This window comes from Malaya genurostris, chromosome 1, assembly GCF_030247185.1.
Source record: "Malaya genurostris strain Urasoe2022 chromosome 1, Malgen_1.1, whole genome shotgun sequence".
Taxonomy (NCBI): domain Eukaryota; kingdom Metazoa; phylum Arthropoda; class Insecta; order Diptera; family Culicidae; genus Malaya; species Malaya genurostris.
In genome coordinates, this window is record NC_080570.1 from 61,674,553 (window position 1) to 61,697,884 (window position 23,332).

The window sequence follows — 23,332 nt, forward strand, 5'->3', positions numbered from 1 at the left end:
TGGAATCCCGGATCATCTACGCTCGACGGAAATCCCAAAAATATTTTCAAGTAAGTTCAGGCATATTGACTCTGAGAAAATGTTTTATACGGACGGATCGCGAATTGAAGAAGCGACAGGGTTTGGTATGTTCAACAATAATGTTTCGGCCTCATTCAAGCTTCAAGAACCTGCATCTGTTTATATAGCAGAGTTAGCAGCAGTTCATTATAGCTTGAATGTAATCGTCACATTATCTCCAAACCATTATTTCCTCTTCACAGATAGTCTGAGTGCAATTGAAGCCATTCGCTCAAACGCTGCTGGCAAAAATGAACCGTTTTTCTTGGGTAAAATAAAACAGTGTCTGAACGACATATTGAATAATAATTATCTAATCACAATAGTTTGGGTTCCGGCTCATTGCTCCATTCCAGGCAATGAAAGAGCCGATATTTTAGCCAAACGTGGTGCTATTGAGGGTGAAACTTATGAGAGACCGATTGCTTTCAACGAATTCTATAGCGCGTCTCGCCAAAGAACACTTGCCAGCTGGCAAGCTTCTTGGGATAAAGATGATCTGGGTCGGTGGATGCACTCAATTATTCCTAAAATATCGACAAAGGCATGGTTCAGGGGACTGGATGTGAGTAGAGATTTCATTCGTGTGATGTCCAGACTCATGTCCAATCACTACACGTTAGATGCACATCTCCTTCGAATTGGACTTTCCGAGACTAATCATTGTGCTTGCGGCGAAGGTTACCGCGATATTGACCATGTTGTTTGGACATGCGTGGAGTTTCGTGATGTCAGATCTCAACTAATAAATTCCTTGCGTACCCAAGGTAGACTATCCAATGTCCCAGTTCGCGACATTCTTGCTTGTCGTGACCTTCCATACATGAAACTTCTTTATCATTTCATTAAATCCATTGGAGTTCCAATTTAAATTTTATTTTATGTTAAACTGTTTTCTCTTCCATGAGTTCAACCAATAGCCAACTATAGGATATTGAATATAAGTGGTGAACTGATACAAACAATCCTGAAATAGTTATAAGATCATGTACAAAATAAATGTATTTTATTTAATGTAATTAAAATAGCAACTCGCTTGATAAAAACAGTGTTTAGATTAACTAATGAGTACCAACATACTAATATGATATTCGAAATGTATTAGGTTTAAACTACTATGTATTGTGGATGCCACGGCGAAGAAAAACTTATGTATATTGCCTATGAAATAAACGTATTTATGAAAAAAAAAAAATATAAATCAATTTCATTAGAAGCTGAAGATTTTCATAAACAGTCTTATGATTTTCTTAATTTTTTATCTATGCATGATATAATTATTCGCTCTATATGTTTCATCAATAGTACCTTATGTGAAAATGTCATAATTTCGACTTATGATTTCATAATTGACAAAAATGCGACCGAGGAAGGAAGTTCGGATCCGAGCTCTCCGGTTACTTCAAGACAGTCCGAATTAATAAAAGAATTAATCTCATATATTTTATCATTCCAGCATTGAATCCAACTGTTAAAATTTGCTTTGGAGAGGATATTTCGAAGAACTGCAATGCACCATGTCATAACGAAAAGGGAATAAATGTTTTTTTGATCAAGGCGAAACAATCAACCAATATATGTGTTGCGAATAGTTTGCAGAATAAAAATATCTTCAAAGTATTTTTTCAACAGTTGGTACATGAAGTATAAACAAATTTTCAATTTAATTGCATGGCAAAACTTACGATACTTATAAAATGATTATCATAAAACGTGACCAACGAAATTCATTCAAACATTTTTGTGAATTTCATAAGACTAGCTAATGGATATCTGGAACAGAAGTCATGAAAAATTTCTCCTCTATATCATAAGACAAAATTGTGAAATACGTTTATAATCCTTATGTCTGAAAGTCATAATTCGTTCTTATGACTTTCGAAGACCGTTTTGCCTGCACAGAGAGCGAATCGATTCTATTGAAGATTGCATCGATTTTTGTAAGAATTTGCTTATAATATTATGTGACATTACATCTAATACTTCTATATTTGTGAGTCTGTGTAACTCATTTGTACTAAATCAGGGAGGACGTTTCAAAATCATTTCCAGAATTTTATTCTGAATCCTTTAAAGCGTTTTCTTCCTGATGGCACATAAACTGTTCTATGATTATGATGTATTTCGGAAACTAATCGGGATAGGAAGTTGTTGATGGAATTGGGCTTGGCTGTGCTCATGCTTGATATTGAAGCGATGAACTGGTCCGGCGGGAAGGGCCTAGTGAATTACTGTGATGCAATATCATAATCGTCAAGTTCACACCTTTGTAGAAGTATAAGGCGGGACCATTATCATCAATATTTTTTTAACTCGATTTGTTTTTGTTATATTTGTCCTTCTTTGAAAAACAGCTGGTATATGGATATTATTTACGTGGTGTAATCATATGTCGAATGAAAAAGTACCCCATATATTTAAAAATCTGCGATTCAATCATAAATTATTCATATCTGCACGAATTTAGTTTGAATGAAAGTTCATGTGCAAAGAGACAAAAAAAATCCTTCTCGATCATAATCTCTAACCAAACGAAAAACCCTTCTTAATCCACCTAGTGGAGTGATAATGCCTTTCTCTTGCCATTTAAATAGTCTTATTAATAAGATTTTATACTCGACCATTAATGTTGTGAGTTTGTCAAATAACCTAATAGTAGCTTTTAAAGGGAAAATTTTGTTGCATCATTTGCATTTGTCGGTTATGTCACATAAAATACCAATCCCTGGGAATTGTCGGCTATGTCACATTACATCTCTCGAATCGGAAATGTTCGTCATGAACCTTCCAAATTTGATTGACATTGTCGGCCTTCAAATAAGCCTAAGTTAATCGAAATTTGTTAAGTCATTTTCGAGTAAATTTAGTTGATGAAAAATGTGCGGTTAGTCGTTTACATCACTTATACCATTATGTATCCGGCACCAGAAGTGATAGCAATTCGATTTTCGAACTTGATCAATAATCTAATAGTAGTCTAAGTTTGTTAAAATCGGTTGAGCCTTCTCTGAGAAAATTGAGCGGTGAAAAACGTACTTTGTCGGTTACGTCACTTATACTATTATATCTCCGGAACAAGAAGATGCGGTCAGTTGATCTAATAAACAACGCGCTTTGTCAGTAACATCACTTATCCAGAAGCAGAAGTCGCAGCCATTTGATCTTCGAACTTGAGCATTGGCTCAACATTAGCTTTCAAACGAGGCTTAGCTTGTTGAAATCAATTGAGCCATCCCTGCACGCACATACACATAGAACATAGCAACGACTGATTTTCGTGTGTTGTGGGATATAACCAATTCATAGTCTATAGTCAAGTTCAATAACTACAAATTTCTTTCAATAAATTTATAACACTAATCAATTATTTGCTGTACACATATATTTAAATGTCTTCTAATTCAGTTCCCTATCACCTCCTGTGATTTTAAAGATTGAATCAATGATATAGTAAAGTAACACATAAAATGCACTACTCAAAACTGGAACATTATTTATATATCAATTCATTTTCTCCGTACCATAATTTCATATCACAATATACTGATTTATTTGATTAATTTTTAGTAAATTTGACAACCTGTTTTGTTTCTTCTTGGAGAATACTCGGAAATATTCAATATATATCCGTAACAGGATATTTATACACCAATTTTGAAGAAACAATTTTTCTTTTCATGTTAGCGAAAACGTTTTTTTTTTCAATACGATCGTTAATACTCAATTTTTTATTCTTTTTTTTTGCCACCAGTAATGCGTTTCTTACTTGGGTCGGCAACGATGTGGAATCAATCTGCATCTAAGGCACAGCGGAATCCCAAATTGCCTGCGGAACTGTCTTCGCTGTTCTGAGATCGGGCAGCGCATCTGTATCTGTAGCAATAAGATTTGTGGCACAAATAAGATCCACCTTTTTTCACTCGATTTGGAGGCTCCGATTTTTCTTGTTCATCCCATAAATCTGACGTCCATTCCCAAACATTCCCAACAATATTATACAACTTGAAAGCATTTTGTGGGAATCTGTCAACGGGACAAGTGCCCACAAAACCATCCTCTGCTAGGTTGTTCTCAGGAAAATCTCCTTGCCAGATATTCATGTAATGCTCATTTTTCGGTAGAAGCTTATCACCCCAGGGAAACAATTTTCGTTTCCTTCCTCCACGGCATGCTACCTCCCATTCAACTTCCGTTGGAAGTCGCTTCCCTTTCCAGGCACAATAGGCAACAGCGTCATTCCAAGAAACATGAACGATTGGGTGATCCAGACGATCATTAATTCCTTTATTTGTATCGCCTTCAGGAAATTGCCAGCTTGCTCCTTTCAATTTGTACCACCAAGGAGCAGCAGCTACACGAAAATCTCGATACTCATCTCGTGATGCATTGCTTAAAAACTCCTGGAAAACAAAGCTATCTCCAAACTTTTCTGCTTCGGTAACGTAATTTGTTTGGTCTACAAAATCTTTAAACTTGCTATTTGAAACTTCGTACCAATCTATATAAAAATCTTTGATGTTTACTTCTCGTTCAGGACCTTCTCGGTCGGTTTGAAAAAATGGTTCATTGGTTCCTACAAAATGTAGCCCTCCTCGAACGAGACTCATTTCTTGAATTAACCCAAAAATACCGTCATTGGATTGCTCGGAGAAAGAAACTTGTTTGGAGTACCCCTTTTCATTATATTCTTCTTCTCGTTTGAGTTTGTCACAACCGCAATCCGTTTCTACTGGTAAAAACAACCATTCGCTAAGAAGCGTGAGTACAACATAGAAAAATAACATATTCCTAGAATGAATAGGTTGGAACATACTATTTTGCATATTTATAAAACAACGTATACCTATGTTCAATAAAAACTCATATTGAATAAACTATTTATTTGTATTCTTTAAGAAAAAATTGAATTAATACAGTAACGAGAAAAGTTTCTTCCAGTCGCAATTGAACTTAATATTCGATGAACAGTAAAATCCGATGACTTTCAAATGTTAATAGTATGTACTAGGTATCTGCACTGTTTATTTATATTTGATAATAGCGGACAAAAATCTGATTAAATTACACAACCAGCGCTGCCAACTATACCGATTTCTGTATTGGATACATGAATAGGGATGTCGTAATATCGATCGATTAATCGAGTAATCGATTAATAACTCAGATAATCGAGTAATATTTAATCGAATAGCTTAAAACTAATATTCGATTATTGAGCTAATCGAATAATTAAAAAAATCCCATACACTCAGGCAAAAAATATATGGAATTTCATAATGATTTCGTATGGTTTTTAGCCACAAGAATATCGTAAGCGAATCATAAGGCCGCCTTATGAAATCACGAAAATTGGAATTCCAATAAAACGCCTTATGAAATTCATACGAACTTTTTAGGAATATTGTGCGAAATTTCTATAACAAACATAACTTCTCTCATATATTGTGGAGTTCATATGTTGTTCGTATGAAAACTATTATAGTGATAGATGAGATGTATGTTGCAGAGGTATATTGTTCATATTAATCTTATGAAATTATGATTTTGGTGATTTTTGATGCATCATAAGATTTGCCTTATGATTTTTACTACTCAATTTGCTTGAGTGTAGTAATAATCGAATGAATAATCGAGTAATCGATTAATAACCCAGATAATCGAATAAATTTCAATCGATTAGTTTCAAAATTATACTCGATTATTGAATAATCGAGTAATTCGAAATTTCCGACATCCCTATACATGAATCTGTTGGAGCATGTTGTGCATAATTTCGAAGATTATGTTTCCATCAACAAGATTATATCGATTATGAGCATTATATCGACGACACGACCAGGCACTCCGAAGAAAAATCAGCATTAAAACTGTTCGCTAACGATTTACCGCCAGTTACCACCAATCTAGCGACCCCTTGTAAATGATAAAAATAATCTTCTCAAGCAACACTGTTTAAGTTGCTATGGACTAGTTTCAAAGGAACCCCAAAACAAATAAACATGTTTTGAAAGCGGTGGAATAGTTCTATTAGTGTTCGGTTGATTGCGCAGCATTGGAAACAGTAGAGTGACTATAATCAGAGTGGCGACAGCTGTTCGTTTGGAATGACAGCTCCCAGTTCCAAACGAGCAAACGACCTGTCAATTCAATGTAAAGCTAATAGCGGCCCTTACACGATCATTAAAAGTGTCATTACTAAAAAGGAATGGCACTTTTAATGATCGTGTAAGGTCTACGAGTTCAGTAATGATGGAATTGTGGATTTTCCATCATTACCAACATTATTTCTTCTTCTTATTTTTTTTGTGGAAGTGATGAATATCTTTAGAACTATACGCGAAAAAATGACAAAGTGTAGATTTAAATTGTTAATATTTCATTAACCTTAACGTTTCAATGGCAAATCAAATTTATTTTCAGCTAAACGAAAATAAAAATATTGCTATTGCTGGAGTAGTGACAAATACTCATCATTAATAATGAACGTGTAATGCTAAAAAGTAATGATGTACAGTAATGCAGTAATGACGAGCGTTTGAGCAGAAGTGTCATTACTTAGTAATGACACTTTTAATGATCGTGTAAGGGCCGCTAATGGAATGTTTTGAATTGTTGCCAAAATTACAGATGAGATGGCGTCACTCTGGTTATAGGCACTCTAGGAAACAGTATTTCACCTTGTTGACCACTATTCGAGGATTACTAGTGGAATTCCACAAAGAAATCATTTTACCGTACGTTATGTAGGTACCGCAGAGCACTAGCCTCGCTCAGCTCGTTGTCGGTCATTTCCATGTCTTCCTCGTTGGTTTGCGCTGAGCTGTTATCACACAACGGTTTCAAGTCAGCAGTGAGTTATGCATCCCAATGTCCCTAAGACTTGAATTTTGAACTTGGCTTTATAAAAGACATAGCTCATACTCCTCAATTTTTACATTACGCTTAGTGCCGAAATACCGATTTTCAGATTTTGTGTTTGGTTCCATAGGGTAATACTAGGTAGCGACCTTTGTTTTATATTTGCTCGCAAAACCAGTCCCTAACTAATAAATTTTTCGAGATTGATATTGTTCAGATAGATTTTTCCGCCAAATAAAAATTTTTGAAAAAAATAGCTGGCAGCTCTGTACCCAACCCACTCGCCACCAATTAGTACACTGAGAAAAAAATCAAAGTAACTAAAACTTTATACTAAAATAATTTTAGTAGTTGAATTTTCGCGTTAATTTTTTGTGTGACCGATTGGGGACCATACATGAGGATCAGTAATGTCATTATTACCAATTAATGTCGTTTTCAATTAACGTGAAACGGCAATAATAATGAAATTTCCATACAAATTTGGAATGTATGGAGATAATAAGAAATGACATCACTAATAAGCCAACTTGTCAACATTCACTGTAAATACACAATTACCTGTTGTTTTTTTAAAATTATTTTCACTTAATTTTGAGATTTATTGAATTTTATTACAGCTGCTTTTTTCAAAGAAGGGCGAATCTTACAAGAGTAACAAATCGAGTTTCTCTTTCCTACGAGTAAATGTTTCAAGGTCCTACAATTTTGTTTAAATGGATTGTACAAAAATCTCATTCATAGAATACAAAGAACTATAAAGAGTGAAGCTATCATTCCATTCATTTACGTAAGTTTTACCTTCCGTATTCCATGCTAACAAACAGGCAGATACTTCAATTGCTAGAAAGGAAGGACGAAAATATTTATTTTAGTTATTTTAGATGGTTTCGATCTATTTACTGCTGGAAATGGATATAGAGGAAAACTGGAAAAATTGCATACTTTCTAAAGATAAATCAACCATTAATAGACTTATCAAAAATTGATCTTATAATACACGATAATTTCTAAATAAGAATTGAAACTAAAGTTGAAACATTCATCGATGTTTTTCTCCATTTGCTGTCAATGTTAGCAAAGATTGACTCAAGATAAAGTGATCTGCGATTAATCATGTATCATTTAAATAGGACCCCTCGATGAGTTCGGTTCACTATCGGTTCGGCTTCAGTCTTTTGAAACAAAACAACAAGCGTCTGATTGCTACATGCGTCGTAACCATGACAATGTTTGTTTATGTTTGAAAAAAAAATCTAGTTACAGTACGAACTATATCCCGCATAGCGTTTTGGCTACCTGGGCAGTCATGGCCACCAGATGGCTACCAAAATTGATTCAGTGACGGTTGTCAAATCCAATTTGACAAAACAAAGTCGCTTGTATCTAAGTTAGCCGAGCGTTTTCATCTTCTCACCTTCGCTGAAAATGTCAAAGATTTCAATGTGGAAGAATCCTGGTGGATACGGTTGTATCGTTTGAGTTGTATATCTGGCAGCGGTGAGGCAGTCGGTCACCAGAATGTCTGCCAGCCATATTTTTCCAGCTGGCAGCGTTTAGTCAGCCATCTGGCAGCCATGCGTATGCGGGATTGAGCGGTTTTTCTGCATATTCAGTTAAAATTACTTAGAATTTGTTTAGTTTGTTACTGTATCATTCCACGAAGCATTAAAGTCAATTGAAGCAAGAAATCTTTATGTGCTGCAGAGAACAGACATCCAAGCTAGTACAAACTTTTTCAAAACAGCTGTGTAAAGCAGCCCATACACGCTCAGTTTTAAGGACAGTTTCTCGTGAACTGAACGATTAATTGAAGTGACTGAAGAGTTCATCAGGCCAAACGTCCGGTTTTTGGATTGAAGCTCTCGAGCTCAGTTTCATCCCGTAAACTGAACAGTTCTTCAGTCAAACGTTCAGTCCGTCAGTTTTCTTTTGATCCGAATAATGTGGAAAAAACTGATGAAACTGACATGAAGACAAAACGCGAAACTGAAAGGTCACCACACACGCTCAGTACAGTTAATCGTTCAGTTTTTTATTCCGTCTAAGGTTCATTTGGACTGTCTGGAAAACTGAAGGTGTTGGCCCGCTTAAAGCATACAAGTGAAAATCCGTTCAAAATCACCGTTGCGTACGACGCATTAATTACCATTGTATGGAAGGTCGTACGCATGAGTCCATAAGCAACTGTTGGGCTGCTCGAAGCGCCTCTACAGGAGAATTACTACTTGGTGATTGCTTTTTAAAAACAGCAATCAGGTCAGAATATGTACGTTTTCAACCAAAAAAATGATCGGCGGGCCAAAATACCCCCGTTACCCTAACAGGGCTTTCATAGACATTTGCACTCAAACTTGTAAGCTGTAGTAATTCATGTGCAACATCGTACGCAAACAAGATTTGGCCCCCAAGTATCATTTATATAGTTTACACAGCTTTTTGAAGAATTTCTGTCATGCTAGGATGTCAGATCTGGGTGCTTGCTTAGTAGCTAAAATCTTACTTTAATCAACTAGAACTAGAATTATCGATACAAATGACTCCCATGAAACTTGGACCAACATTAATTAAAGACAAACAAAAGCTTTTTGAGAATCGTCTTTTATTCTACCAACGAAAAAAAAAATTTTTCTTTTAGAAAAACAATTCCATATACAAGTAGACAACACCTTACAAATATTCGATCTAACATTTACAAATAGATTTATAAATAATCAAATATTTTGTAGCCATGACAGATCATCTTCGATGATGGATTTTCTTTTCTGCTTTTTCGCCTTTTTCTTTTCAGGAGACTGTAACTTGTCTTTATCCAGTAATTGTGCCATTTCTGTAGAGGTGCATTCTGCTGACAATCCTTCGTTGCCAATTCGTTTTCTTTTTCCATCAATTGCTGTACAGCGGCCAGAGCTCAAATAACATTTACTTGCTTGTTGTCGAGCCAGCAAAAGGGATTTTTTCACATGCTTCGGTAACTTGAGTGCTGAATGGTAATGCAATCCTAGTAAAGGATGACGATCGCGGATTAATTCTGGAAAAGGTACTTCACCATGCACAGATGTTTGTTCGATCTGACTTGGAGCATCAATTGATTCAAGTGCTTCTCTGATCTGAATTGTGCCGATGGGAACAAACGATTTGAATTCTGCTCCAGATAAAACAGTAACTGGTTTTTGCGATGAGTTTTTGTTTACAAATCCCTCGAGTTGAAACGAAGTGTTCGTAGATTCAATTTGACTTATTTGTTCAAATGAACTGCTTAGTTTCGCATTCATTAGATGTTTCTTAGCATCTATGGAAACGGGACATTTAACTATCCAAACCTCATCATCAGGATCTGATAAATCAACATTTACGTTATACTTGAGCTTTCTAACGCGAACATTTGGACATTTGACTAGGTACTTCTGCATAGTGTCCAAAACCGCCTTAGAGGTAAGTGGTACATTCGATGGCGAGCCTTGGTGGTATCCCTCAAAGCTATCTGACTTTTCGACATCTGAATTGTCTTCACTTCTCTGTTTTCGGGGAGATTGTTGTGTTGAGAATGCCAAAGGGTTCTGGGAAAAGTCTCCATCCGATTCATCATCTACATGATTGAAACGTTATTTCTTGAACTTGAGTGGCCATTACACGAGAAAATATCATTGTCAATACTCAATATTATCAATCCCGTTCGAATGTACACGAAAGTTTTCCATCACACTATCAATAGTAGTGTACAAATCACGAATATTGACAATAATATTGTCTTGTGTTATGCGGCCCTTAGAAAGACTATCTGAGCTGAGCTTACCGGAATCCTCGTTAGAGCTAAGTTCCTCCGTCTTTACCATTCGGTTAAACTCGGACCTCTCAAAAGAGCTATGCTTTTCTGTCTTTACCATTTTGCGACAATCTAGTAGCAACTTATTATTACAACTTATGATTCTTTGGAAAAAGAATGTATAAATTACATGTGCAAGATACACAGGACAAGAACAGAGATGCCAGGTCTGCAGATTTGTCTGTAAATTTGCAGATTTGGGGTATAGTGCTGCAGACATTTTTTGTTGTGCAGACTTTTGAAATTCTCGCAGACTTTCGTCTATCTTTACAGACTTTTGAAATTTCCGCGATCTTTTTTTTTTTGCTCGCCAAATTAGTTTTGCGTGTCATACTTTATAGAGAAATTGCTGCCAGCAAGACATACTTGCTGACTGCAGATTTTTTTTTCAGATTTACAGACCCTGTCTGCAGATATTTGAAATTTTTACCTGGCATCAGTGGACAAGAATTGAAAAGTTGACAGATTGATCGAGCAAAAGAATATCGGCACACATCTTCCCATTTGTACACTGTGAAAAAAATATAGAAACCGAAACCATTAACCATAGACACCACATTATCAAGATGTTCAGCATCTACATTTTACGAACATATTAACATATTATATTTTGAATTTTCTAAATAAGTTCTTTATGTCATGACAGCATGACAGCAGCCGAAGTAAGTGGTATGCTGATAATATTTACCATCGTTTGGTGCGAAGTTCACTTTGCGAAAGACGCATTAAACTGATTACTTTATTGTAGATTTCCTAACAGTGTGGATTTTGTGATTTCTTTTGCAGTTTTTGCAAAATGGGCGGTCGTAAGGTAACGAAAACTGCGAAACGAATCAGCTAATTTATTCAAGATATTCGCTGCACTGATGAGTTTTACTTCCAATTATCAGGAAAGTTTATCTTTAGTTAACACTTATAGGGCAGATTTTGTAGAATGTTCTCCTTCGTTGTTCACTTTTCGGTGTTTTTTATCCTTTTTTAAATTTAAAAGATATTTTATTCAGACCTATTTGCGTACAAACTTGACGTGGCCGATTTAGGTTAGTTTTTAGATAATTTTTTTTGTATTGAATCTCATTGTCTTCCTTTTTCTAGGGGGAGAGGAGCTTCCATTTTCCTCCTGCGAGGATTGAGGGGCAGTTTGTTCGTGGTTCGTCTCGTCATTCATTCAGCTGGTGTACTTTGTTCTATAGGGGATGATGATGGATTCGTTGAAGGGATGCTTCATTGTTGTTGGTGGCTGTCACAGGTGTACTGAGGTTGCTTGGGGTTGGTGTGAAGGAAGCACCGGTGTCCTTTGGTGTAGTTGTCTCCTTGTCCAGTTCATCACATGGCTTACCGTAGTGAACAGCTTTTTGGCAATATTGACATGTGGCCATCTGATTGTCATAGGTAACAAGTGATTTGCACGAGATTCTTGTATCCTGACCAAATGTCACATAAGAAGGTATAGGCCTCCTAAGCGCATGCGTAACAATCGTACGCCATTTAGAATACCGGGGAAAAAATTCTTCCACTTTTTTTCGATAGAAAGAATCTCTCCGTATTGGGACATAGTTTTGCGAATATAAGAATTGATGACGCTTGAGGAAAGATCATGCACACGCACTTCTATAGCACTATACTAGAATGTTGTACTTGATATTTTCATGCTCCACATAGTGCACATTATTATTGTGTTTAGCGAATTGTATTACATCCAACTCTCTATAGAACTGGATATAAACAACATTATTGGTCTTATTGCATTGAAGTAAATGCACACGTTTTATATCAAGATGCATTTGCTTCTTAACCAAACCTTCAAGTTCTCGTATCGAATTTTGCACTGTCTGAAGTCAACAACAAGTGTATTCTTTCGTGTCGGCGGTAGCTTTTGTTCGTTTGGTTCACTCATTTCGAAGTTGTTCCATTGTTCACTACACAATACTGTACTTGGTTTCTTCTGTTCCGAACGTAAGCGGTTTTGTTTAATCGACTGACTTGGATGAGATGTGAATGCGAACTGAGGTGTATTTATCCTTCTAAGTGATTTGTTGGTATTCTTCGTTGTTCAATGCTGCTGATCATTTTTCACTTGAACGCGAAGCACACTCTTAACGTAGATGGAGATCTGCGCACACGATGTGTCTCCGTAAATACATTATCTTAAACTGAAGCTAGCAATCTGTTGTTGGTATATTTATAGATTCGGTTAATTTTTATGTTTTGTGTTTGGACCTATTTTTCACTATGTAAATAACGTTTACATAACAAGCGTCACATTGATGACAATCTTACATCATTTTGCATTTGTTTAGTAAAAGAATGAAAGCACATACACGAACAGGGAAAAATCTAATCTGGAGTAATTTCGCACATGGGTGAGTGTAGTCAAGAAAGACGTAGTCCTACGTCAAAAGACTGATTAGTTCGGAATATAATTCTTTTGACAAACTTTCAGTAAATTGCTGGTCAGTTGATAGGCTTTAAAAATACTCGAATTCTTCGCTAGGTGCAATATCCTTCCTGACTTCTCGGGCAGAATTCTAACATTCAGGGTTTTTTTTGGTTTGTACAGTACAATAAGGCTGTGAACCATTTCGTGGGTTATTTCAACTTTTGGGTGAAATCTGACACTCGAGTGATTATTTTGATGTTGTCAAAAATAATCCTGCACGAAAGCATGGATCAGATCGATGGTTATTTTCCGACACTGAAAAAATCTTGCAAAGAAAATTCTAATATCAATTCTTTAGTCAAAATTATTTCCAGTGCAAAATAAACCCAAATAACTTTACATCCGTCAAACTTTGAAATGGGCCGCAGTTCTAGTTAAATTGAACTAATCGACACAAAATAACCATTCAAGTGTCAGATTTTAACCAAAAGTTAAAGTTAACCGCTAAATGGTTCACAGTCTAAGTACATTTGGTTTTGAAGTTTAGCGTTGAAATACAAGTATCATCTAATTTGTTTTTACGAAATTTATTCCATAAATATTTCTTACTCGTAAACATATAGTTAATAGTCTATTTTTTCTAATTTTGTGATTTGTATATTTTGAGTAACACTTGACGTATACCGAGTTTTATCACAACCTTTTTGTCTTTATCTCTAGAAAGAATATATAACTGCGAACTTTTGATTGGGGTCCCGGTGATCCCTAGTGTTATATATTATTCGACTCAGTTCGCCGAGCTCGGAACATGTATGTGTGTATGTATGTTTTGTGTGTATATGTATATATGTCATCTTTCGTCCCTCAATTGGAGAAAGCTGAACCGATTTCAACTCGTTTGAATACTACTATTGGGTCTAGCTATTCATCAACGTCGAAGATCAAATGACTAACAATTCTGGTTTCGGAAATATAATTGAAAAAGTACCATAGGTATGTTGTTTACTATTCGCTCTTTTTTTGGTCGAAGATGACTGAATCGATTTCAACTAGCTATAGCTTATTTGAAATCTACTGTTTGGTTGTTGATCATTTATGAATGGCATAAGGCGGGCACCACCGGTTTCGGAGATATAATCGGATGAGTTACGGTACCGTCCAACTTTCTCTCAATTCGAACAATTTTCTGAATGTTGGCTCTACCGATTTAGACAAATTTATTCATGTTTCGAAGCTACAATGTAGTGATGAATCAAGTGTAAATAGATTGTGGTGGGCACTTCCGGTTCCATATTCCTAACCAAATTAGATACGCAATCGCCAAACCGCACTAGCGTTGAAGCACACATTGGTGAACTACCCGAATGGATCTGGACATTAATAGATCTACCTGATATTGTTAAAAAATTAACATTATTAACACCCAAGATAGGTAAATATGAAATTTTATAATACGACTATTTGTATGGTAAGAGAAAGACATTATCACACTACTAGGTAAATTAAGCAAAGGAATGGTCAAAATATTTTTTCGTTTGGATAATGAATGTATGTTTTATTTCTATTTCATTGCCATAATATTCATATTTCATACATTTAATCAGGAAACACCAAATCCGGTCATTTGACCGAACATGGTACAAATATGTATATTTGAAGTGTTGGTATGTTTAGTGTTAATTTCGATTTCTTCGCATTTCGCTTTCGGCTCATCAGTGCTTATCAATAAAGATGCAATATCCATAAAGTATTACATAAATAGTGTAAACTTTGCGTCAACTTAGCGGTTCAGTTCAATGCAAGGTGGAGTTAGCAGCTCAATTTGAACTGCTTTAAGAACTGATGGGCCAGAGGTAAAACGAGAAGAAATCGAAACTAAATATGTACTTATTTTACAAACTAAAAAACCCATAAATGTTCAAAAAGACTGTTAGTTTTTCGAGTACCTTTGAAAAAGACTTAAAATTGGTGCAACTATCCGTATGTAAGTATTTCCGCGAAACATGATAAATTCGAATTTGGAGCATTATAGCATCAGGTGGAAGTACAAGAGCGCGACCAGAAAGCATGACACCCAAACTCAGTTGCTTGTGGAAAATGTGCCTCTTGCTAGAGGCAACCGCCAATACTGCCATCAAAAAACCAAGGACCGCACTGATCTAAGCCATATGCAGTATACTAAGCACACCACTCAAAAAGTAGGCTTCTCAGTTTCTCGCAAGCAGTCAGCTGGGTCAGTCGGTTATTTTCGTTTCTTGTGGTACCTGTAATCGCGTGGTAGTGCATTCCTGACGGCAGATTCCGATTACGACATCGTAAAACGACGCTGAGTGTTTAAGGCAAAAGGAATTCGATTTTGAATGTAAAGATAACTGCTGCATATCATGAATGAATGATAAAACTTGTTTAATTTGAAAATGTTAAAATTTCCCTGGAAGGACTGAAACAACGTTTAAATGTTTGAACAACCATGTGAACTTTCACCAACATCGTGTTCGTTAGTTTGGAGAAGGAAGTGTTAAATTGTCTTTCCTCAAATCACCAAAAAGCAAAAACGCTCCAATACCGGTGTTGCGGAGAACTGCGGTGATCTCAGAAAACACATAAAACGTGTTAATAACAGAGCTTTCAAGATTAAGTAACAGTGCATAAAAATGAACAAGAAAACTAGCGGCGAAAGAGAAGACAAAAGTGCGAAAATTTTGTGTGTATTTCGATCGGAGAATAAACGAGCCCGCGGCTATGATAACTGTGTTAGCTTATCTGATTCATGGGAAACTTCTTTGATTGAGTTTCCAAATGTTTTCGTAAACAATCGTAACAAACCGTGGTTGCAAAGTTGGTATTTTCTTTGGTTTGTGTGGCTCAGATGAATAAATCTGTTGAAATGAAGAATCATGTTGAAAGACATAAAACTAGTATCTAGTGTAATGTAAACCGAGCTTGTTAGCAACAAATCAAGTGATAATGAGATTTGTTAATTTCATATTTATTAAGATTTATATAGGCCCGTCATCCTATTTTTGCAACTGCCAAATGAATTATAGAAGATGTTGAACGAATTATTTTAAAAACTTACCTAACTTTCCCCGCAAAAGCATAGACTGGTCGTTAAGGTTTACATATTTCACACATCAAATTACATTTTATAAATAATAATTAGCTAATAAATGTTTCAAATCGGGATATATGAGATTTAAATCGGAACTTGGTGGTTTCAAAATACGCCAGTTGTCGATTATTTTATCGATAGTAAAATTGATTCAAACAACTATTGATTTGATCGAACCAAAACATTTTATTGTCCCTGTATTATTACGAAACTTTGATAAAATTAATAGTAAGTACTTCATTTTTATGAATGTTTTCACTATTCCTATTTGCATTATTTATGAAGCTATCCAAAATAACTGAATTGTCAAGAAAACAGTGTTTGTTTTAACTTAATCAGATCATCAAAGGGGAGACTCAGTCAGCTTGGTGCGAAATCAGTCTTTAGTTTAACAACCCCTAAGTACGGCATTTCATACATTATGTCAAGTGTATCACTTGCGAGAGTGCTATACAATTGATCACTCGCGTACGAACTTGACAATATTCTCATATATTTGCTATGTTCGAGTTTCAATGCGGACTCGATTGGATGCGTCATGTTCGGAAGAAAGTATGTTGCTTATAATTTGTTCGGAAAGAAAACAGATGGAAAATATTGTTAGTATTCAAAATAAAAATATCTTCAAGAGTTTCACGTGGAACTACGTACAGTCCACACTCGAAAGAGCTGCCTAAGAGTTGACAGCGGATTTTTTTTTTGAAAAATAAAGCTAAATTACTGAAAATTTCATGGGACTTTTTTTTGTGTTTACTAGTTGTTAAGAGCTCTCCATGGAACTTCCGTAAACTTATGATAGGTGTTAGCAAAATATCCTACTTTTCGTTGTAAATATCGAGAAATTTAAAACGATATAGTCCACATCAATATAGCTTACAGGTATTCAGTGATGCCCAAACAATGTCCTATGACTGCATTGGTTATCGATTTCTAGTATCGGTAGTTCCGAAAATGTCGTGAAAGGGTATAAAATTTAACGCACTTTGATTTCTGAAAGATTGCTAAACCGATTTGCACAATTCGTGTGAAGATCCTACAAAAAGAAAATGACACATTCATTTCTGAAACTTGAACTCTGGTTTAGACAGACTCCGCAGTTCTTTTTTAGTGCACAGAACCATTGCACTGACACTGAGATTTTTTTCGGGTCGGGACTCGAACATACGACAACTGAGTTGTATCAGGTTTACCGGTATGAAGTGAGCGTTTTTTTGTTAGAAATCAATACTAATTTTTAATGGGAAAATAAAAAACTCGAAATATTCACCAATGCATTCTACACATCTTCACCACCTTTCTGGCAATTTTTGGATACCACACCAATAGAAATGTTCGTCTTTTGACTAAACCCAATTGTCGTCTTCTTCGTGAAAAAAGGAAGTGCTGCTAAGCCAATGTGGGGCTCTTCGATGAAAATAAAGGGGTTATCGGAAGGGGTCAATTTTGGTGAACACGGCGGGTGTGGTAGCTCTCATCCTAGTGCTTTGATTGTATCCAGAACCGGTTTTGCTTTGTGAGCAGACACATTGTCATGTAACAAAATTACTTTGCCGTATTTTCGGGTTTATTCAGATCATTTTTCGATTAATTCATGATACAAATTGATCATTTGTTGTCAGTAGCGAACAGTATTAACAATTTCACTAGGTTTTTGAAGCTCATGATACACCACATATTTCTATTTCCCCATAACAAAAAGCATTACCTTCTTGCCGAACCGATATGGTTTTGCAGACGATGTTGATGGTTGTCGCGGATCATCCTACAATTTTTTCCTTTTAGGATTCTTAAAATAAATCCATTTTCATTGCCAGTAAAAAAAAATCGATGCGAAACTGATTTTCTTTTGAATCTTTGAAGCGAAATTGTGTGTTTTTCGGTTCTACATGTGTCTTTCATTCAATTGATGTTGCGTCCATTTTCCACACTTTTGGACGTTTCTCATAGGTTTTAAATGGTCAGAAATTGGGCTATACCTTATGATCACAAAAGAACCGGAAATTTCATTTTATAATTCCCGCGCTTGTCCAATCGGTAAACTTTTATTTTCCCAACGTTGGCAACACTTTTATACACATTCTATCAAATTTTGACGCATATCGTACGATTAGTTTCTGTTTGGCGTCTATACAAAGAAGTTGAAAAATATATACTACTGCAAAATCAATAATATGACTTATTTTGGTCGTGAATACGACTTACTTTGCTATGGGGCGCCTTTTCAAAATTCACCGTGTACGAGAATAGGTAGAACTTAATCGTGAATATCTCTTGTTGTCACTAACTTATAATGTAATTTTTTCTCCGTGTTATTGGTAATATGATCAGCAATCTGTGATAAAATTTTCAATAGTATCAAATAACCGCAAATAACTCAAAATTATAGTTTTCTAAAACGTTTGGTTTTAACGAGTATTAAAGAGAAAAGCCCATGACGCTTGTTTGTCGTTTTCGTGCTCGGACGATGGTTTTGATATAGTGAGCGACATTGCATTTTCGAGCTACCAACTGACTAATTTTTAATATCGGTAAATTAATGATTAAAGAACTTTTTGATGTTTTCTGAAATTATTGCAATTCGTACCGTGTGTACTTCTGCAGCCAAACAATTTTTTACTCTCTATTGCCCTGCCGTTTGATTTGTGTATTAGAATAAGTGTGTCGTGAGTTCGTCGTACTTCAGCATAGGTACACCGTTACAACTATGGAAGTACAGAAATGAAGCCTTGCTCAATTCACACAATATATCAACTGATAAGAACGATTTTAGATATTCAGAAGTTAGAAGGTCTATTCGTATTCACGTCATCCAATTATGTCTCTGACATTACTCACCCACTTTTTTGTCAAATCACGTTAACTAATCACTATTTTATCACTTGGTACCGAAGTAACCGTTTTGAGCTTTACGTACATATAAGTTTTCACTTTATTCACGATTCATTTAATTTTATTCACGATTTCATTCAGTGCCTTAGCAGTTCAAACTAAACAATCTTTGCTACTTAACGTTTCAGCAAACGCGGTGAAACTCTATTTGCGTAACACTCAAGGAGTAGTTTTACTGATGTTCCGTATGTAAACGAACTGCTGTATACCATCTGTACCTATCACCATTTTTTGAGAATGTGATTTATCAGCCAACATCTGGCGTGACCTTTGAATATTTGAAAATCATTTTCTTGAGCAGTCAGCGTTTGCAGACGCGTTTGCGAAAGACAAAAAAAGCTTCTAGACATTAAAAAATGTACCATACTCCTGACCAGACTTTCTACTCCATTTCATCGTCCGCCATAATGTGAATGAATAAACACCTTTAATGACAATACCGAACATGGGAAAATAAAAGCTCGAACACAAAATGAATAAGAAAATTGGAACGCAAACGACTCGAAATATAAACGCAATAATTGGAAATTATGCTTGCAACTCATTTTCAATTACCAAATCCGCCGACCGATAGCTTGTGAATATTTGTATAGCGCGAGAAACACTTTGAAACATCGCGTCCAACATGTTTAGCAAAGATTAGGTGTGTAATTTTGCCTACGCGTTTCATCTCATCAGCAGTGAACGAAGCGGCGGTTGGAAAGAATCGAACTTGAATATCATCTTCAAGTGTAAATCGTTGGGCTCAGTTTTTCGTGAGAAGTTATGCACACGAGAAATGTGCACAATGTTGAAGTTGTTAATACTATCTCTATTTTACATCGGGACTCGATCAAGTTATGCATTGCCACCGTCAACATTCGGGGACGCTTTAGCCAGCGCCGGTGAACTGTCAAACAAGCTGAAGGTAAGTGTCTTTGTTTTCTAATCCTTTCTTCGTTTGAGACACAACGTTGCGTAAGACTGTCCATAGCTGTTCGCAATTTCTGTCCTGGCATATTATCACCGAGTACGAGATTCGCCGTTTATGGTAGCTGATCAAACAAAAATCTGTTGTTTGGTTGGTATTTTGCGATTGATCAACAACCTGTCAAACACACCTAAAAAACGAACTATTTCATTTCGTTATTGCTTATTGTATAATCAACTTTTGCATATTGTAACATTATGATAATCAGTTTATCATAAAAGCTTATCACTTAGCCGTGCGCTTAAGTATGCCACAATACATGCAATCTTTTGATCTTTGATAGATTGTTTTGCACGATCAACTAGACCATGATATGCACATATTTGTGAGCAAGCATAAATATTTCTTCTGAAAACACAAATTGTATCCTCCATTGGACTTTCAAAATGTGGAGCGGAGTGGGAAGTGTGGAATTATCCGTATAAACGAATACCATTAACTATATTAGATATCGTCAAACGTTCAAAAATATAGTTTGGATTCTACACGGGATAGTTTATTTTTGTTTTGTTTTTAATAGAGGTTTCAAACAAATAGTTATCTTCAATATCTTGCTGGGAATCCATGTTACTGTGTATCCTTCGATAAGTTTGAAAGCAATGAAGAAGAATTTAGTAAAGAATATGTAGTTTTACTTGATTTATATTTTGAGCGGACCCACCGGACGCCCGAGATGTTGGCTACAATACAACTGACTAATGCACCATATTCTTTAAGCCTATGTTCATGGCCGGAAATTTCAATTCGAATTATTTTACATTTTGGAAATTGAATTCGAATTATTTTACATTTTGTTTTAAATCTTGTGCAACAAAATATTCTAAATAGAAGAAAATCCAACAGTTCGGTATTCTAAGTAATTTTTCACCTATGAAAGTCTACGCGGCTCAACCTAATGAATATCTAAGCAATATCTGGTATACATTGTTAAACTAGATTTCACGCGTACTTTAAGCAGCAAGAAAGTTCAAACAGAATTTGTTTTGTATTTTCCAGTTGCCAAAAGTTCCACGTATATTTTAGGCAGCGAACCTGTCGAAAGTTCAAAAGCGAAAAAGTAAACGCATGTGAATTCAGCTGAGTTTCTATTCATTCGTGCCTAATTTTGTGCTTAGGGCACATAACCGTTTTGAATTTTGTTTACGTTTCTCCTTAGACTCATCAGATTGTGCCCTAAGCACAAAATTGAGCTTGTTATGTGCCCTAAGCACAAAATTAGGCTTACCCCTGAATGACCAAACCTAAATCGGCCAGTTAGAGTCGAAAATCCGTTTCCGTTCGGCACGTCAGCTTAGACATGGCACTTACACACTTAAATTTTTTAGCTGAGTCTCGGCAAAAAAATGCCGAAATTCGCACAGCCGAGTAATCAGCAATAATTTCGGCAAAAATTAAAATTACTTAGAATCTCGGCACCCTCAAATTGGACAAACGTCAAATACTGCCGAAATCGTCAGCAGAAGAGTTACTGTTTGCTCAGTGAAACTTTCACTGAATATTCAGTAATGCAATGAAAAAAAATTACCAAATCATCAGTAATTACAAAGTTTACGATTAATTTAGTTCGTGATTTCTCAATATTATAAACACGCCGTTTAGGATCAAAAGTTCATTTTATTTACACTTATAGGAGGCTTACAAATTTGTTGCCGGTAGTGTTTAAAGCTTCTATCTGAAAACAAGTAGCATAAAAATATTTTTAAAAAAATGTCGGAAGGCTCGCATTTGATACCGAATACTGTATAAGCCATGCAAAGATTATTAAATCCTGAAAGCATCCCCGGTCCCATGGGAATTACTACATCTCTCCAAATTAGAGAGCAGTCTCCTTCGCCAAATTTCTCAGGCATCACTAATAGCGACGTTTCCGGCCACTTTGAGTCGAGCTGGAAATATAAAAGTAAAAATAGGTTTTTATATATAAAGTTACCTTCCAAAAATTCCATGATAATTTCACGACAATAGAAACAAGCAATAGAAGTTGTTTTCTATATAAAAATGAAAGTGTTGCAATCGTACTTACTGAATAGATCGTAGATTCTTACGTCTTTCTTTCTAACAGTTTCTAAAATAGCCATTTTTTCACTAAAAATTTCACTGACAGCTGTCGTACTGAACTTCAACAGCTATTGCATATTCCGACATCTCGGCAAACGGCTCTGCTGGTGTCGGCATATTAGTTTTTTACTGATAAATTCAGCAAGCAATTATGCCAAATTTCGGCAAAATGAAGCATTTTACCGAAGTATCAGTGGATGCATTTAACGAAGTTCAGAAACATGCGTATTGATTAGTAAGCAATCAGCAACAGATCGCACGGAGTCGCGCAGCAGAGCTCCGTCCATTCAAGTTCAGCAGAAAAATGACAAGTATGTCAGAGTGAACTCGATGCGTTGCGAAGCGACTACTGACTGATCGCATCGCACTCACTCGGACATACATATCAGTTTTCTGCTGAACTTGAATGGACGCTCTGCCGCGCGACTCCGTGCGATCTGTCAAGATTCGCATCGCTTCGCGTCGCGTGTCGCTTTCTCTCTGGCTTCACCCTTAGTATCTGGAACGGCGTACATTTGTTACGCATGCGCTTGCAGAAGTCTGTACACGGAACCGCAAAACTACCTATTTTTGCGAACTTTCTACCTGTTTTCCGGGTGTCGTTCAATAACATAAATAACGTAAAGTGATTCTAAGTACTTTTCATGAGGCTTTAGTAAAAATAGACTGAAGCATATCTACTCACTAGTAAATTATTTTTACTCAGCAGTCGAGTTCTATTAACTTCTTCTTCATTTCTTCTTATTCCTTCTGGTCGGTGTCACCTCTCTTACACTTATAGGAGGCTTACAAATTTGTTGCCGGTAGTGTTTAAAGCTTCTATCTGAAAACAAGTAGCATAAAAATATTTTTAAAAAAATGTCGGAAGGCTCGCATTTGATACCGAATACTGTATAAGCCATGCAAAGATTATTAAATCCTGAAAGCATCCCCGGTCCCATGGGAATTACTACATCTCTCCAAATTAGAGAGCAGTCTCCTTCGCCAAATTTCTCAGGCATCACTAATAGCGACGTTTCCGGCCACTTTGAGTCGAGCTGGAAATATAAAAGTAAAAATAGGTTTTTATATATTAAGTTACCTTCCAAAAATTCCATGATAATTTCACGACAATAGAAACAAGCAATAGAAGTTGTTTTCTATATAAAAATGAAAGTGTTGCAATCGTACTTACTGAAT

The 23,332-nt window shown here is 35.9% G+C and overlaps 3 protein-coding genes across 6 annotated transcripts in view; 1 reads left to right on the forward strand and 2 right to left on the reverse strand.

Moving 5' to 3' along the window:
- Nucleotides 1-3,424: 3,424 nt before the first annotated feature.
- LOC131440239 (formylglycine-generating enzyme) lies at nucleotides 3,425-5,132 on the reverse strand. The gene is made up of 2 exons (XM_058611342.1): nucleotides 4,904-5,132; nucleotides 3,425-4,848 (listed from the first exon to the last, which is right to left on the reverse strand). The coding sequence occupies exon 2, from the start codon at nucleotides 4,842-4,844 to the stop codon at nucleotides 3,849-3,851; it is 996 nt and encodes a 331-aa protein (XP_058467325.1). The 5' UTR covers nucleotides 4,845-4,848; nucleotides 4,904-5,132; the 3' UTR covers nucleotides 3,425-3,848.
- Nucleotides 5,133-9,559: 4,427 nt separating this feature from the next.
- On the reverse strand, nucleotides 9,560-10,893 carry LOC131436677 (uncharacterized). Its single transcript, XM_058605573.1, has 2 exons — nucleotides 10,715-10,893; nucleotides 9,560-10,507 (listed from the first exon to the last, which is right to left on the reverse strand). Exons 1-2 carry the CDS (start codon nucleotides 10,803-10,805, stop codon nucleotides 9,633-9,635), a joined length of 966 nt encoding a protein of 321 aa, XP_058461556.1. The 5' UTR covers nucleotides 10,806-10,893; the 3' UTR covers nucleotides 9,560-9,632.
- Nucleotides 10,894-15,349: 4,456 nt separating this feature from the next.
- Nucleotides 15,350-23,332, forward strand: part of LOC131440240 (juvenile hormone esterase) — a 58,533-nt gene continuing 50,550 nt past the window's right edge. The window contains exons 1-2 of one of the 4 annotated variants that reach the window (XM_058611345.1): nucleotides 15,350-15,486; nucleotides 19,700-20,032. In XM_058611345.1, the coding sequence (XP_058467328.1) occupies nucleotides 19,904-20,032 (129 nt within the window). In that variant the 5' untranslated portion in view covers nucleotides 15,350-15,486; nucleotides 19,700-19,903. Of the gene's footprint in view, nucleotides 15,487-15,555; nucleotides 15,963-19,699; nucleotides 20,033-23,332 lie in introns of those variants that run through there. The other 3 variants (XM_058611344.1, XM_058611346.1, XM_058611347.1) reach the window with 3 other exon arrangements.